This window comes from Ornithodoros turicata, chromosome 7 (assembly GCF_037126465.1).
Source record: "Ornithodoros turicata isolate Travis chromosome 7, ASM3712646v1, whole genome shotgun sequence".
Lineage (NCBI taxonomy): Eukaryota > Metazoa > Arthropoda > Arachnida > Ixodida > Argasidae > Ornithodoros > Ornithodoros turicata.
The window spans coordinates 21,437,122-21,452,229 of NC_088207.1; the positions used below are offsets into that span (position 1 = coordinate 21,437,122).

The window sequence follows — 15,108 nt, forward strand, 5'->3', positions numbered from 1 at the left end:
GAACAAACTGTAAATGCAGCAAATAATTTTATTATTATTATTATTATTTTAATTCTGTGTTAGCGCCGCGAAGCAACTGTGGCTATGAGCGATCGGGAGACGTAGACAGATGGAGAGAGGACAGCAGGAAGGAGTGGGGGATAGGGGGGTTAGTATGCGTCTTGTGTAGCCTTCAGGGGAAACTGTGCCGACATTCGACTGGAAGGTCTTTAGCAAATAATCTGTCCGCCACCGCTTCCAGAAATGATTGGATATAGCGTGACAATGAAACTAACCACCGTTCTGTTAGAGCACCAGCCGGAGAACCGTCGTAGCCCCCAAGCGTCACACGGTGACTTCACCACGAGAAGGTTCCGAAGGTTGGCTAGGAGCTGCACTCTTGATGACAATACAGACTCTTAAAAATGAACTTCACCGCATAGCACGCTCCTAGCCAACCGTCATTTCGAATGAGGTCGTTATCTGCCGCGATTTGTTGAAAACGGGAGGCGTTTTGCCTTTTTTGTGAAACTTATGCTGTTCATAATTGTCACAAAAAGGCGTATGCCTCCCGCTTAGCACGCTCCTAGCCAACCATCATCTCAACTGATATCGTACGTTGTCTGCCCTGATTTGTTGAAAACGGGAGGCGCAGTACGGTAGTCAGAAAATATGAGTGTTACGTTGTGAACTCAGAACCGCGGCCCTGGGCACTCGCCCCCACTGCAAAGAAACCGGCAGGTTTTTTTTCTTTTTTTTTTTTTGCTCCACCAGGGCGTAGCAAGCCGACATAGGTCTGGCTGACCTCTCCTTGCGTGGACGCCACCTCCTGTTTATTAAACTTATATATACCCCCCCCCCCAGAAAATATTTCGGTCGGGGGTGTGGGGGTGGGGGTTCTATGGGAACTTTACATAGGGAAGGAGATTTCCGCCCTCGTGTCCCTCTCCCAAATGCACTACCAGAGGTACCATTTCAGGGGGGTTTCAACCCCCCAAACCCCCTTTTTGTGACACTTACGCTGTTCGTAATTGTCACAAACAACAAATCAGCTTCAACAGGCAGATAACGATATCGTTCGAGAGGATGGTTGGCCATGAGCGTGCTATGCGGTGACGTTCATTTTTAAGGGTGTGTTTTTCTATTCTTCCTGTATCTCCGTGGCATCGTCGACTGACACCACCGAAATCGACAGTCCGACGATGGCGGTAGCCGCTGGTCCCGACAGTAAGGAACGTATAGACACTGGAACCGCTCGATCTTTGCTAGATCACCGTTGTCATGCGCTGTTGCTTTGAATTGTTGCCAAAATCCCAGGCAATGTTGCACAGGATTATGACAAAGGCCTATAATTGCCTGAATGGGTTCCTGCCGATACTATTCAATCGAGCACTATTCGCCTCTCCGTTTCGCATACATCACATTCTATGGGGACGTGATCGATATTCGCCAGGACGCAGAAGTTTGAGCGTAAGCTTGTATCACAGTATCCGATCTCGTGCTTGAATTGTGGAGTTAAAGCTACATTGAGGCGAAAGTCTTCTGCGAGGCAACGTTACGTGGTAAATGGCCCGGAACGGAAAATGACAAATTTCGCCGGATTCACAGAATACACGAGGGACCTGTCAGAGATGTCCCGACGCGCGAAAACAACCACCAAGATCGGAATGTCTCCAAGAAAAAAATGTTTTTGCACGATATTTCGAGCAGAGGCGGTTCTTGCAGTGGATAGTCGAATAACAGTAAAATAACCGTCTCTGTTCGAAGTATCCGCGGTTGGCAACTTGATCGGCGGCTGAGTTTTCCGCTTTCCGAAGCTTTAATTCTCCGAGTAGTTATCGCGAAACATCGTAATTTTTACGCCCGAAATATCACTAAAAAAAAAAATGAAAAATGAAAAAACGACTACTCGTAAATCACAGTCACTTTATTCCCGAAATTAAGGAATAGCACTGGATTTTTTCTCCCACACGAATTTATGAAATGTACACTCTTAGAAATGAGGGGGGGGGGGGGGGTGTCGAGGTAGCTTGCCGTTGTTGGCCGCACTCAAGTGGGCATCGTCACGACTATAGCCAAAAAAAGGAAAAGAAGGTGGGAGAAAGGGGAGTTGAGGACTTCAAGGTGATGTAGAGGCAGGATGACCGATACTGATGGGACGGAAGCACACTGTAGGTGAGAGGTGCACTAGAGTGGTCTCTCCGCTAGGCCCGTTGCTTGGAGAAAGCGCACGAGGCCGCGAGTTTTTGAAAGTCGTTCCGCACAAGAACCTTCGGGGAAGAGGACGTCCGTCAGTATACCAGGCCTGGCGTGGGGAAGATGGGTTTCCCGCATGGCATGGTATGCACGGCATTCTGTCAGGATATGCGCAATTGTCTCCGGATGATTACAGTGTCCGCAACTGGAATCCTCCCTGGAGCCGATCTTGCACAGTTGAGAGTTCGTGAACGCAGATCCTGTGCGTAATCGATGGAGCATTGTCTGCATACCACGGGGAAGATCTTTCGTGGGGAGAGAGGGTCGGTGATTCTGCATGATGTCCTGTATGCCAGGGTGACGCACCTCAACTAGCTGTTTGACGACCAAGAGCCTGTCAGTGTCGGCCGGGACTGCTAAGGATGGGCTGCAGCTGTTGTGTGCTGAGGAAGCTAGCTGGTCCGCTCGTTCGTTGCCTCTGATGCCGACATGAGATGGGATCCATTGGAGCGTAAGCTCACCTCCGGTTAGCCTATGCTGGGCACACGATCTCCTTATACATCGGGCCAGAATGCTACCACACATGGGGTTTATCACGTTGTTGAGGGCACTTTTGGAGTCCGTAAGCAAGACGGCCTTAGGTATTCCGGTGACTTGAACCGCAGCAGCTGCGTGTAGCAAGGCCAGGAGTTCGGCCGTCGTAGATGAGATTGGCCGCATAGCACGCTCCTAGCCAACCATCATCTCGAATGATAACGAAGGGTGTACGCCTTTCTTGTGACACTTATGCTGTTCATAATTGTCACAAAAAAGGGTACGCCTCTCGTTTTCAGCAAACCAGGGCAGATAACGATATCATTCGAGATGATGGTTGGCTAGGAGTGCTATGCGGTGAAGTTCATTTCTAAGGGTGTACCACGATTTGTTGAAAACGGGAGGCGTACGCCTTTTTTGTGACACTTATGAAACGAGGGGGGGCGTACGCCATTTTTGTGGCATTATGCAGTTCATAATTGTCACAAAAATGGCGTACGGCCCCTGTTCATAATTGTCACAAAAAAAAGGCGTACGCCTCCCGTTTCCAGCATATTAGGGCAGATAACGATATCATTCGAGATGATGGTTGGCTAGGAGCGTGCTACGCGGTGAAGCTCATTTCTAAGAGTGCAGGACTGCAGAAGCTCAAGTACACGGCTTCTCCGTTGAAGTACCGCAGATGCTGCACTGTAACGCCAAAGAGTGTACCCAAATCAACAAAGAGCGTACCCAAATAAACGGGAAAACAATCCCGCCGTGGATCTGTCGAAAATAAAGACCGCCTGACCCATTGTTCACTCGCGGACTGTTGTTCGCACCCGCGTTCTAATTGGTCAGGTGACATTCGCAGCTGCAACTTGCTCCAGAGAAGGTGTCCCACCTGCGTGACTGCTCCCTTGTTGACAGTTGAGCTTTGAGCCGAGCGAGAAGCCACTTTCCCTCCTCATTCCTTTCACGGCGGAAAAAGCACCCGTAAACTTTGCGGAGTCAAAACGGAACAAAAAAGACGCGAAGAAGCTCAGAAAAAGGGTGAAAACGTGCAGTCCCAGGTGCGCAACTTTTTTCCTTGCAAAAGCCGACGGAAGGCTGGCCACTAGAAATAAAGGAAGATGCCCCTTACACATACTGTGAAGATAGAACTTCACCGCAGTGCACGCTTCTCAATCACCATCCTGATTTTCGTTGAATACAGGAAACGTACACCTTTTTTTTTTTTTTGTGTGTGTGTGTCTTTGTATTGTTGTTCCGTAAGTCTTTTTTTATTTTTGTTAAATAGTTGTCTAAAAATGGCGTGCTCTTCCTGTCTTCAAGAATCCAATGATATTGCCGCAACTGGACTTCACTTCATAGCACGCTTCTATACTATTATAGAAATGAACTTCACCGCATAGCACGCTCCTAGCCAACCATCATCTCCAATGATATCGTTAGCTGCCCTCATTTGTAGAAAACAGGAGGAGTGCGCCTTTTTCGTGAAAATTATGAACAGCAGAAGCAGAGGCGGAGAGTTTTCATTTCCCGGAGGGGGCAAGGGCGCATCGCGAAGTAAGTACTCTGGCGGGGGGGTGGGGGATATGTTTATTAAGAAAAAAAAAAGAAAAGAAAGGTAAGCCAGATGGATGTCGGCTTGTTATTCAAAAAAAGAGTGAAAGGGGGAAGTCAAAAGCGGCAAAGAAAATAAGAAAACAGAAAGAAGGAAAGACTTGCCCCCCCCCCCCCCCCCCCCGCAGTCGGCGCCTATGGGCAGAAGTGTCACAAAAAAGGCGTACGCCTCCCATTTTCAAAAAATCAGGGCGGATAACGATATCGTTCGGGATTATGGTTGGCTAGGAGCGTGCTATGCGGTGAAGTTCACTTTTAAGAGTGTAAGCAACAGTCGTCCCGAATGATCGTTCCCTCTCTCGATTTGTTGAAAATGGTAGGCATACGCCTTTTTTGGACATTTTATAGTTCAAAACAGTTGTCCCAAAATAGCGGACACTTCCGGTTTCCGACGGTGCAGCGAAGTAGGTAAACTTTAAAAATAGAACTTCACCGCACGACGCGTTCGGAAACGACCACCATACAGAATTATATCGATCTCTGGCCTGATTTCTTGCAAACTGGCGAGGTGTATACGCCTTTCCTTGACAATCTATTCTTTTTTTAAAAAAATCTGCGTTAGCGCCGCGAAGCAACGATGACTATGAGTGACGTATACAGACCAGGACGGATGGAGAGCAGGAAGAGGGACAGGGGGGTTAGTATGCGTCCTGGGCCGACTTCATGGGGAACTGTGCCAACATTCGTTTGGAAAGTCTGCAGGAAAGCCGAGGGAAAACCTCAAACAGCACAGCAGGATTCGAACCCGCGTCATTTCCCGCGTCTCGGCGTACTTTTTTTTTTCTTTTTCTTTCTTTTCTTTTTGTGACAATCTGGACATAGTACGTTAATTGCTCGCGCGCGCTCTCTCCGGAGCGACAACTCTATGGTTGGCTATGCTTGTTGTTGGCACAATGGTTGGCGTAAAGCGTGCTATGCGGTGAAGTTCTGCATTTTGAGTGCATGTATAGTACAGGTCAAATGCCCCCAAATAACGCTGTTGTTCAAATGCCTGATTTCACTGAGCATATTCAAACACAGCGGCCATGAATGTCGTCACGCAGGTGGTAATTTTACACTGTGATAGACGTTTTAAGATAAGATTTATGAACTCCTCCATGCTGCGTAGGCAGCACTCGTTAGCGAGATAAAGTTTTGGTGCGCGGGCCAGTTTTGGATAAGTGCTCTACACTCAGCCTTCGTTTCGAGACATTCTATGCAGCTGTATGGTTCACTTGGATGTGTCTGTATAGTGTCATAAACAGCACACTACACGTGATGCAAGCACTATAGTTGTCTCACATACCTGATGTGATGGGATATATCTGGACACCACTTCGTAACCTTAGTTTTTTCCTTACAAACAAACAAGCAAACAAACAAACAAATCTCTCATTTTTTTCCTTTTTAAATAAACATATCCACCAAACCCAGCACTTCTATGAGTGCTGTGGTAGTAGGTGCATGCGTCGGTGCCAATGGAATGCTGGGGTCGTGATAAGAAGAAAAAAAGAAAAAAAAAAGACAGCGAAAGGATGTCCAAATACTTTTTAAATTTAATTTCGCTCGAAAGGAGCCGTGCGGAGAATTTACAGCATCAACAAGTAAATCGTGACAATGGGATGGGGCGATTCGCCGCTGGAGAGCAGTACACCAGCCTTGCACGCGAACTTACAAGAAACGTAGAACAAGAAACGGCAATTTTTTCGACAACAACCCTCGCACGTACCATGGGGACAATTAGGTTTGGAGCGACTATGTAATGGTTTATGATTCGCGGAACAGACGACCCACTAATGGTCACTTTCTCAAAAACAGTCTATCGTGCGAGCAGTGATAGCGAGCAAGATATTACGCTACTGACCACAACAGTTTATGCATGCCCTTGACGTCCGTCGTATTTACATGGAAGAGCAGACGCGTGCGATCATTTTTGCACATTTTCAATTGTGAAATATTTGACACATTGCCAAGACAGACAGCTAGTACACGTCTTTCGGCGTTCGCTTATGAAATAAATAAATAAATAAAATAAAAATAAATGAAAGCTTTTCGCATATACAGAAAAACGAAGAAAGAAATGCAAAAGGCGCTATACCCCCAGAACTATTAAGAGAGAATAAGATGAACGAGGTCTTAACAAGTCCGAAACGAGCGCACGGCACGAACACAACAAGCAGGCGGAGCGGTTATAAAAAACACCATAATTCGGCTCAGTGTCAACTGCACCTGCGTTGCGTTAACACCAGTTCACGATTCTTATGCTTTATCCCCCCCCCCCCCCCCTGTTGGAAACTTTTGAAAGGAGGAGGAAAAAAGAAAAGCGCAACTGCTCAGGGGTGCGCGCGAGCAACGAAATCCCCTACGGTCCCACATGGAACAAGGGAGGTCGAGGAGGGGAACACATCCCGTAAGCTTGCGCCGACTAGCGAGCCCGCACAGAAGTTCAACTCACGTGGTCTCAGCCGGCCAATCGGGGCACGCGCGACCACTCTCCTGTTTGCCCTCTCATATAAGAGTCGTTTGCCTCCGAGCAAAACAGAAAGAAAGCAGTGTTATGGCGTGTGCTTCGCATGTTGGCTGCGCCTAGTGATAGCAGAAATGCTCGCCTCGACCAGGCGCTTGTGCTTTGTGCTGTGATCGTGCAACGATCGAAGCAATGCCGTCCAAAAGACTGTGTGACCGGTGATTGTATGACTTCCCAAAATCGTGAGCCGAGCTGAGGAGCGCGCGAGCCACCAACGCCGCCAACATGGCGACCTTCCCCCAGTGGGTCTGGGTCGTCGTGTGGACGCAGTTTGTGTTGTTCTTGTCCCTTTTATCGCCGACGAAAGGGCAGAAAGTGTTCTGCCCATCCCGGTGTAGGTGCCTCGGCGACTTCTTCGACTGTGCGAGAGCTGGATTGACCGAAGTACCCAAGGATATACCGCCGTGGGCGAAAACCCTGTAAGTGCTCGCGTTTGTTCCTCGATATTGAGACGCTGCCGGCGTTTCTCAACGGCGATATGTTTCTGCTAACGCAACTTCGAGCTTTAATAATAACTTACTGGAGCTGCAAGGGCCGAAGGAATGTCTAAAAACGTTGAAAATGTCAACAGGGGGAGAGGTCCTGACATTGTTGTTGTTGTTGATCGTTAGCGTTCCTGTGATATCCGTGTGTCACAACTGATAATGGCATACCACACAGCATATAATACATAGTTTGCGAGTCCTAACGCAAGTTAAATTTGACTGGCTATTGTCGTCTGATTCTAGCTTCCTCCAGAAACAGAGTATCACATCGCTTGCGAAATTGTTTGTTAGGCTTAGCCGTAGCCGATCCGGAGCCAGCGTTCGCTCCCTTCGAGAATACGCAATGTTCGGGGGGCCTGTGTTTACGGTTTGATTGCGTTTCTATTTTGATCAATAATATACAGTCAAATTCCTTTACAACGAAACTCAGGGGACAGCAAAAAATAATCGCAGTAAAGGTATTTTCGTTAAAAAGGATGTCCATTATTGGACCTATAGGGCTCCAGCGGGACCGCAAAAAAATTTGCTGTAGTGGTATTTTCGTTAAAAAGGTGTTCGCTATAAAGGAGTTTGACTGTATTTCACGCCGCAAGTCGAAGGTTTCATGAGGAGTCTGTTCATGAAATGCGAGCGTGAAATGTTTGGTAAAACGTTATGCATCTCGTTCTACCCACAGCCGTGTGAATACACAACCATTCCTTTCATGACATGACATATATAGCAGGAAGAAGGGCAGATCTGCAGATTAATCTGTACGTAACACTTTGGGAGTTTCCTTCGAAATTCCGAGCACAACAAAATTTCGTGGATTGTGGCCCCACAAAGCATTACCTTAGTAACTCTTTTTGTGTGACAGATAACCACAGGTAACAGATAACACACATACAAAGGGTAGACAGAGGGAGTTGCATAGCTGTGCATTGTAGATAACACGGAATATTATCGGATAAGTATTGCGTGCGCTTATCAATTTGATAGTGGGAAAATAAACCACTATAGGCGCTGTGTTTGTATCACGCGGGTCGTCATCTAAACTTATTGCGGTTTATTCGGCGTCATAAACCACTTTTTACGGGCTAGCTGTTCTTTTTTTACTATGCCTGACGCAGTAAAGAAACTACAGGCCAAAGGCAACTGATTTTGCCTGAAGAAGGCCTGATTTCCGCAAGCCATCACAAAACGATAAGACGCAGACGCAAAAATAAAATAAGGTAATAAAAATTATAAAAGCAGAAAATAATGAACACGTAATGAATACTTTACACGCATGTTACGAGGTTTACGCAATTACGACACCGTGGTGCTCTCCTCCTGAAAATTGCTGTACATTCTTTTTTTATTATCCATGTTTCCCGTTGGAATTATATACAAGGTGTTGAGGGATTTGAGTCCTACGCAGTCTGCAATCGACGACGAGCCTGAGGATAGGCGAGAACTGAAACAGCTGCCTATCGAAACCCCCAGACTATTCCATTAACCATCCACTTCGAACACAATAGTGTGACACGCGTCATTCAGCAGCTGCTGAGCATTATGCAGGTGCTGAAAGCGGTAGTGTTGCACACAGTATATAGAAATGATGTCGAGAGATAAGTTTTGCATCGTTTTTCCGAAAAGCGCAAATGTCTTCTGTAAGTTGATTCGCTGGAGAAGCCTTGTGGGATCATCGTGATTTACCACCACTACCGTCACCACCCTCTCGCTGCAAAAAAAGTTATCTTATCTGCGAAGAAAACGACAGATAACGAGAACTTGGGTGCGCTCCCAGCGGGCCCTACGGAAACTCACTTGCAAGAACAGTTTTGAACTGCAGTTGTAATCAGCTGTAATTAAGATAGTTGAACAAGCCGACACGCGCAAGGACTTCTTCTGGAACTCCCAAATTTCTAATCTAGACTGTAGTGTGTGCTTGGAAGGCATCGACGTTTTTTCCTTTCTTGTTCGATAGCGCTTCACAACGAACACGAATCGACGCTGCCTTCTGATTGATTGATTGATTTGTAAAAGAAAATTATGGAGATGTTAGTCCCGAACCACTTGGGACTAGCTGACGCTTCTCGTGAACTGCTCGCATGAACGCGGGTGCCCCGAACCGCAGAGCACCACTACTTAATTACTAAGAACTAACCACTACTAATTACTTAAGAAGTAACTAGTTGTAGTTTCAGCTAGCTCGTGAAAGCAGCAGCTGAGTCAGTAACGTTGAGAACACAGCCTGAGCTGAGCTGAATGTCTTCAAGGTATGTTTATTACGAAATATAACTAGTTAAAGCAACAGTTATAGCAAGTTAAGGTAACTTAATCACTTGTGAGTTACGGTAAATAACAGAAAAACGAGCATAGTATGGAACCACCAAAACTTCATTTCACCTCTCGGGCTGTCCAACCGCGAGTACACATATCTTTCAAAGTGCAATTCAATTTCAGTTTAATTTCAATTGTTTATTTACGTTACGGTGAATAAACATCCACCGCTTCACTCTAGACGCAATAACTGCCATCGTTCAATTGAGTGCCGTTCTTCAACAGCCACCATTCGGTTGAAATGCACCAAGTTATGCACTAAATGCACGAGTGATATATATCTACTCGAAGGAAAAGGGAAAACAGCGAAGGAGCTATGAGAACATGCGCGTGCTAACATGGCGCTAGCATGATGGATCTTTTTTTTTTACCGAAATGAGTAGACTTTTGAACCTTATAAGACTCCTTTGACCGAACTGGGATTTTGAACGAATGAGACGAATGCGTATTAAAGGATGGATGGGCTAAATTACACTTTTGACCATGATACGGCTTTGACTATATGATGCGCGTGTGACTTTGATGCGAAATGAGATGCAGCAATCACCTGCACAGCTGATCTGCAGCAACAGTTTATAGGTACTTTTATTGAAAGCGGCAACTAGCTACACTTACGAGTTACTCATTGCAATTACTACCGAAGCAGGCTCTGAGGTAATGCGATCCAGTCGAATACACAGTTTCTTGCGATTAGCCCTCTTTTTTTTTCGTTGCTCGGCAGTACAGACGAACGCATTGTTGATCTCAGTTCATCGAGGTGTTTTCCTTCCTGTGTGTGAAGACCTCTTGATTCCCTCAAGAACATAGACACCGGTCGTGGGCACCTCATTCAGGTGCTGATCGTTCCAACAATATCCAAAAACATCCATAGCGGCGTGTGAGCTACCAGCATAGATGGATCTGTCATAAGGTCCGAGTTGACGAGCGCAGTCCACCGCGATGCAGTGGGATTACCAGCATACATCACCATACGGGGAATGTCCAGGTTTGAGTTTCAGGCTTACATTGCGCCTTTCCTGCACTGTACCTCAATTATAAAGGACTTGGTTTGTTATCATTTCGAGAGATCATTCCACCCAGCACATTAGTATGCGCAGCACGAGATTGGCCAATCTGATAAAGCGTAGTGATTATTGGATAGATGTCAGACGAGTCGATGATTGTCAGTGGAGAAATTTATTACGCGAGCCGGCCCTGTTCGAAGTCACGGTGGCCCAGAGGTGAACTCGGGCGGTGGTTTCTCCGACGGGGGTCACAGTGACGTTTCCTCCTTCTTTTTTTTAAATATCTCTTCGCTTATCACTAACAGTGTCAAGCATTGAGTGACATGCAGTTAAGCAAACTGCTGTATGTGACGTACGCCGTATACATCCAGAATGTTATGAATGCTTCCAGTGCGGTGGGGCGGCCCGCGTATACTGTGCTTCACACGAGCGAGACCCTCACGGAAGATTCTCGTGGAATGAAAAGCAAAAACGTGACTTACAGTGACTAAGTTCCGTCTCGTGTTATGTTGAGCATTCACACGGTGCAGAATATCGGGAGGGCGTGCTGCACACTTAGCAGACGACACTTCACAGACGACACCGTCAGCGTCTTTCCTGTCGTCTGCTTCCGAATATCTTGTGCCTGCGTTGCAGGATATTCCCCACGGTTAGCAGTGTACGTGAACACTGGACGTTGAGCGCTCGCGCTCAGAAAGCTATGACGTTTTTCGCGTCTTCCGCTTCTGCGGGGAATGTCGCTCGTGTGAATACACGGATATAGTTACAAAGAGGAACACATTTGATGTCAGACGTACTTATAGGTGATCATGTGGACTCGAGCTTTGTGTGTTTCCCTGATTCACGTTTGTTGGCGCCATGCAGCTCGACATTGCTGCGAAACTTGACGTGTGCCAAGAGAGTACCTCATAGAAATGCACAGTCGAACCCCTGTGTCGAAGTCATGAAGTACAGTCAAACTCCTTTACAACGAAACTCAGGGGACAGCAAAAAAAAAAAAAAATTGCAGTAAAGGTATTTTCGTTAAAAAGGATGTCCATAATTGGACCTATAGGGCTCCGGCGGGACTACAAAAAAATTTGCTGTAGCGGTATTTTCGTTAAAAAGGTGTTCGCTATAAAGGAGTTTGACTGTATAGGTGATCCGACGTATACACCGTCACCTGGCTTGCCTGCTTTTGCTGTTCTTCACTCGGGCATTGTACCTTCTCACAACGATAGTTTCAACGTGGTGTACGCGGTCGTTTAGTGCACGGATTTATCAATTTTTCGTCATCACGAGGGTATTAGAATTATCCAAAATCGTAACAGCGGGGGGGGGGGGGGGGGTCGTTATTGCGGATGCGTTGCAACATCATTGCCGACAGGTATCTAAAGCTAAAATACCATGCCTGCTGCAAGGGGTGCAGGGGTGCATATAAAAATAAAAGTTAGGAGCTGTGTCGCCAAACATTGTGGGGGAGGGGGGGGCGGTGTTGGTTGGGGATCTGGATAAATCACTGCTGCATAGGAGTGTGACACCCGTATCAGCTGGCTACTGTCATGTGTATTCACGTAAGGAAAATTAGGGGTGGGATGTCGTGAGATGTTAGAGGGGTGAAGCATTCAGACAGCGTTCGGCGTTTCAGGGCTTTGCTTCGGAATAAAGTACGCACGCGCACAGCTCACGCCACGCTCGAGCCGAAACTGCGCAAAACGCGAAATGGGACAATTTCGTGAAGTATAAGATGATTCGATTCGTCGAACGCATCCACCAGTATATAGCACCAACTCAAGTAGGGATTAGCTTCGAGTGTTTCAGAGAGCCATCTCGCAACGGGCTTTTGTTTTGTGTCTGTTTTCTTTCCGTCGCCAAGGCGCAGACCAGAATCGATAAGTTGGGCGGGCACTTCGATACGCATCGCCGAAAAGGGTTCGTCTCTTCCTGCATGAACGCGATTCGTGAACGCGATTTCGAGAGCACGAGGCACGATACCGCATCCGATTGTTATCGGACGCGGTATCATAGCGCGCGCGCGCGCGCGCGGCCGAATGGTGGGGGTTACGGTGGTGGCCGACCCCTTCGTTATTCTTAGGCGTGTCCGATCGCCGCAGCGTTGACGTGCGGGTAATGCTCGCTCCCAGGTGAACGTCACGAAAAGGCCGCTACACCTTTCTTTTTATTTTTTTTGTGCAGGAGGTATCCTCGGAGGAATGTAGTTCCAGCAACCGATATAAAGTTGAGATATGTGAGGATGGATGCGTCTCTTTAATGGTGTGTACGCTCCGAAGATTCCCTTCGTTTCATGTAACGCTGTCGTTCCAATTAGGAATGTTGTCGTGTTCAACGGAGGTTGTTGTGAAAGGGACATCGTGGAATTCCGAGCTCTAAATAGACGTCTACCCGAGAAAGGTCATCGTGACGTTGGTAGAGGGACTGAAACCGAAACAAATCGGAAGGGGAGGGCTTGATACCACGAATGGGCGCTTTCTTTCTCTCTCTCTCTCTCTCTCTCTTTTATTTGCAGTTTACCGGCCTCGGTGGCTCAGTCGGTAGCGTGTTCGCCTTCTGATCCCGAGATCGCGGGTTCGAACCCGGCCGAGGACGCCAGCAACTTGGTGGCAGGGTACAAGTTGCTTAGACACGCCGTCTTCCGCGAGGGACGTTAAATACGGGGTGCCGTGTGATGAGCTTTCATCGCACGTTAAAGAACCCTCAGGTGGGCAAAAGCAATCCACAGACCGACCGCTGTGGCGTCGCTCATGATCTCTGTTGTCTCGCGGCGTAAACACCCAATTATTATTATTATTGCAGTTTGATTTCGCGCCGCCCCTCTCGCGTCTCGAATATGGTCGCCCTCGCTAGCAGACGATTCTCTCGAGCCAATAGGGAGCGCTGACTGACTTGACGTCACCACGCGCCAGGAGTAAGCGTGGCCGAGACCATCGCCGCCGCGCGCATTCTTGTAAAAAGATTTTCTCGGGGAATTCGCACTTCTTGAAGGAAATATTTTGCGTGACAGTTCCTGAAGGTAGTATCTTCATAACACGCGGTAACAAAAAATAAAAATGAAATACAAGAAGAAAATGTTCGAGGTGCTTTCCATGCTCCTGAAGGATCTCCGTGAAGCGGCGGACACACGCGTATGGAATGTTGCTTCACGAAGATCCGTCTCCGCGCACATTCCTCGTGTGTTTTATTCATGGCGACTGATGCGATAAGTGGGAAACCGCTTAACCCCGCCGCTGTCAAATGGCCGCCGCACCACGGCAGTGTAAATAAACGGAGGAGCCTTGGTTTCAGCATACGATGGACTCTATCGCGAGCCTCTACCGAGCAGAAAGATATTGCGCTGGCGGCAAGGCCGCGTCCTTTGCCAATCTTGGCAGAGGAAGCAGGCAGCGGCATGCGACCTCCTATGTAGGATTTATTCCTAGAAAGACAACACCCTGTTCTCGTAGAAGCTGACATAGACCGTATTTAGCGGGTCGATCGTCGAAGCTGCCGTAAAGTAATCGGCAAGCAGCTTATACGCGTTTGGTGTCATTTCGAGAGCTCGTAGCGTATAAATGGGGCTTCTTGCCGGCATTTATTTCTGGGGAGATTCGGCCGGTGTTTTCCGGCATTTGTACGTTTTGTCAAATTCTGATATTTTCGACATTTTAAACCGCTTGCGACGATTGCGATTTTAAAACGACTATGGGGGGGATAGGAGGTTGGTAGGAGGACTTCTGAGAACGCGAACAATTTCCTTTTCTTTGTTGGGGGGTTCCAGGTCTGTTTGGACCCTCGTGACCCATTGATTAAAAGTTTTGTTGTCGATGCGCCACAAAAACTCGAATCGTCATCATCATCATTGATCCCATTGACACCATTGGTTAGCAGCAGCTCCGCATGATGGTGTTTTCCGCATTCCATCTGGAAATTGGTGAAGGAAAAACGATGTGATGCCCCGGAGGAAGAAAAGTGCAATCGGGTACCGGCATTTTCGGCATGTAGCACCAAATGCAAGAGTATAACTCGGTGTTTTTCGGAACATGCCGAATTTTAAAAAAAATATTCGGCGGGTGTTTTTCGGCACGCGGAGCTCTACTTATAAATACTATGCGCGATAGCACACATGTGATATGTTGCTCTAAAAATAATTCTGTTAGAATCGCGATAAAATCGGTCGGGGTGACTCCTGGTGTGAGACAACCCCTATTCCAGCGGGCAACACTGGCGCTTATGTGTCCATAATATATTTTTGTTGTCAGTTTGGCTTCCACGCTGCGCGCCATAGACGTCGCTGTATTAAACCCAGTGTTACGAGCATACAATGTAGTTTTGCTGCCGTATTTGACCTGCATTGCGAAGTTGGTGTCTACTTCGGCGCAGTGTTGCCTGTAATTTTTCAATTTAAGAAGTTAAGATTTTCCCAAAACCTACGAGTATTGTGATGAAAATTATGCCGTTTGTGTCCCGAGAAGTTGAAAGAACTCACTTTATAAAATTGCACCTCAAGCCTCGCTGCAGA

General features: G+C 47.2%; 1 protein-coding gene across 1 annotated transcript in view; it reads left to right on the forward strand.

The window, feature by feature from the left end:
• Nucleotides 1-6,817: 6,817 nt before the first annotated feature.
• The window catches only part of LOC135400330 (leucine-rich repeats and immunoglobulin-like domains protein 3), a 72,527-nt gene continuing 64,236 nt past the window's right edge, over nucleotides 6,818-15,108 (forward strand). The window contains exon 1 of the mRNA XM_064632161.1: nucleotides 6,818-7,239. Within this exon, the coding sequence (XP_064488231.1) occupies nucleotides 7,046-7,239 (194 nt within the window). The 5' untranslated portion in view covers nucleotides 6,818-7,045. The remainder of the gene's footprint in view (nucleotides 7,240-15,108) is intronic.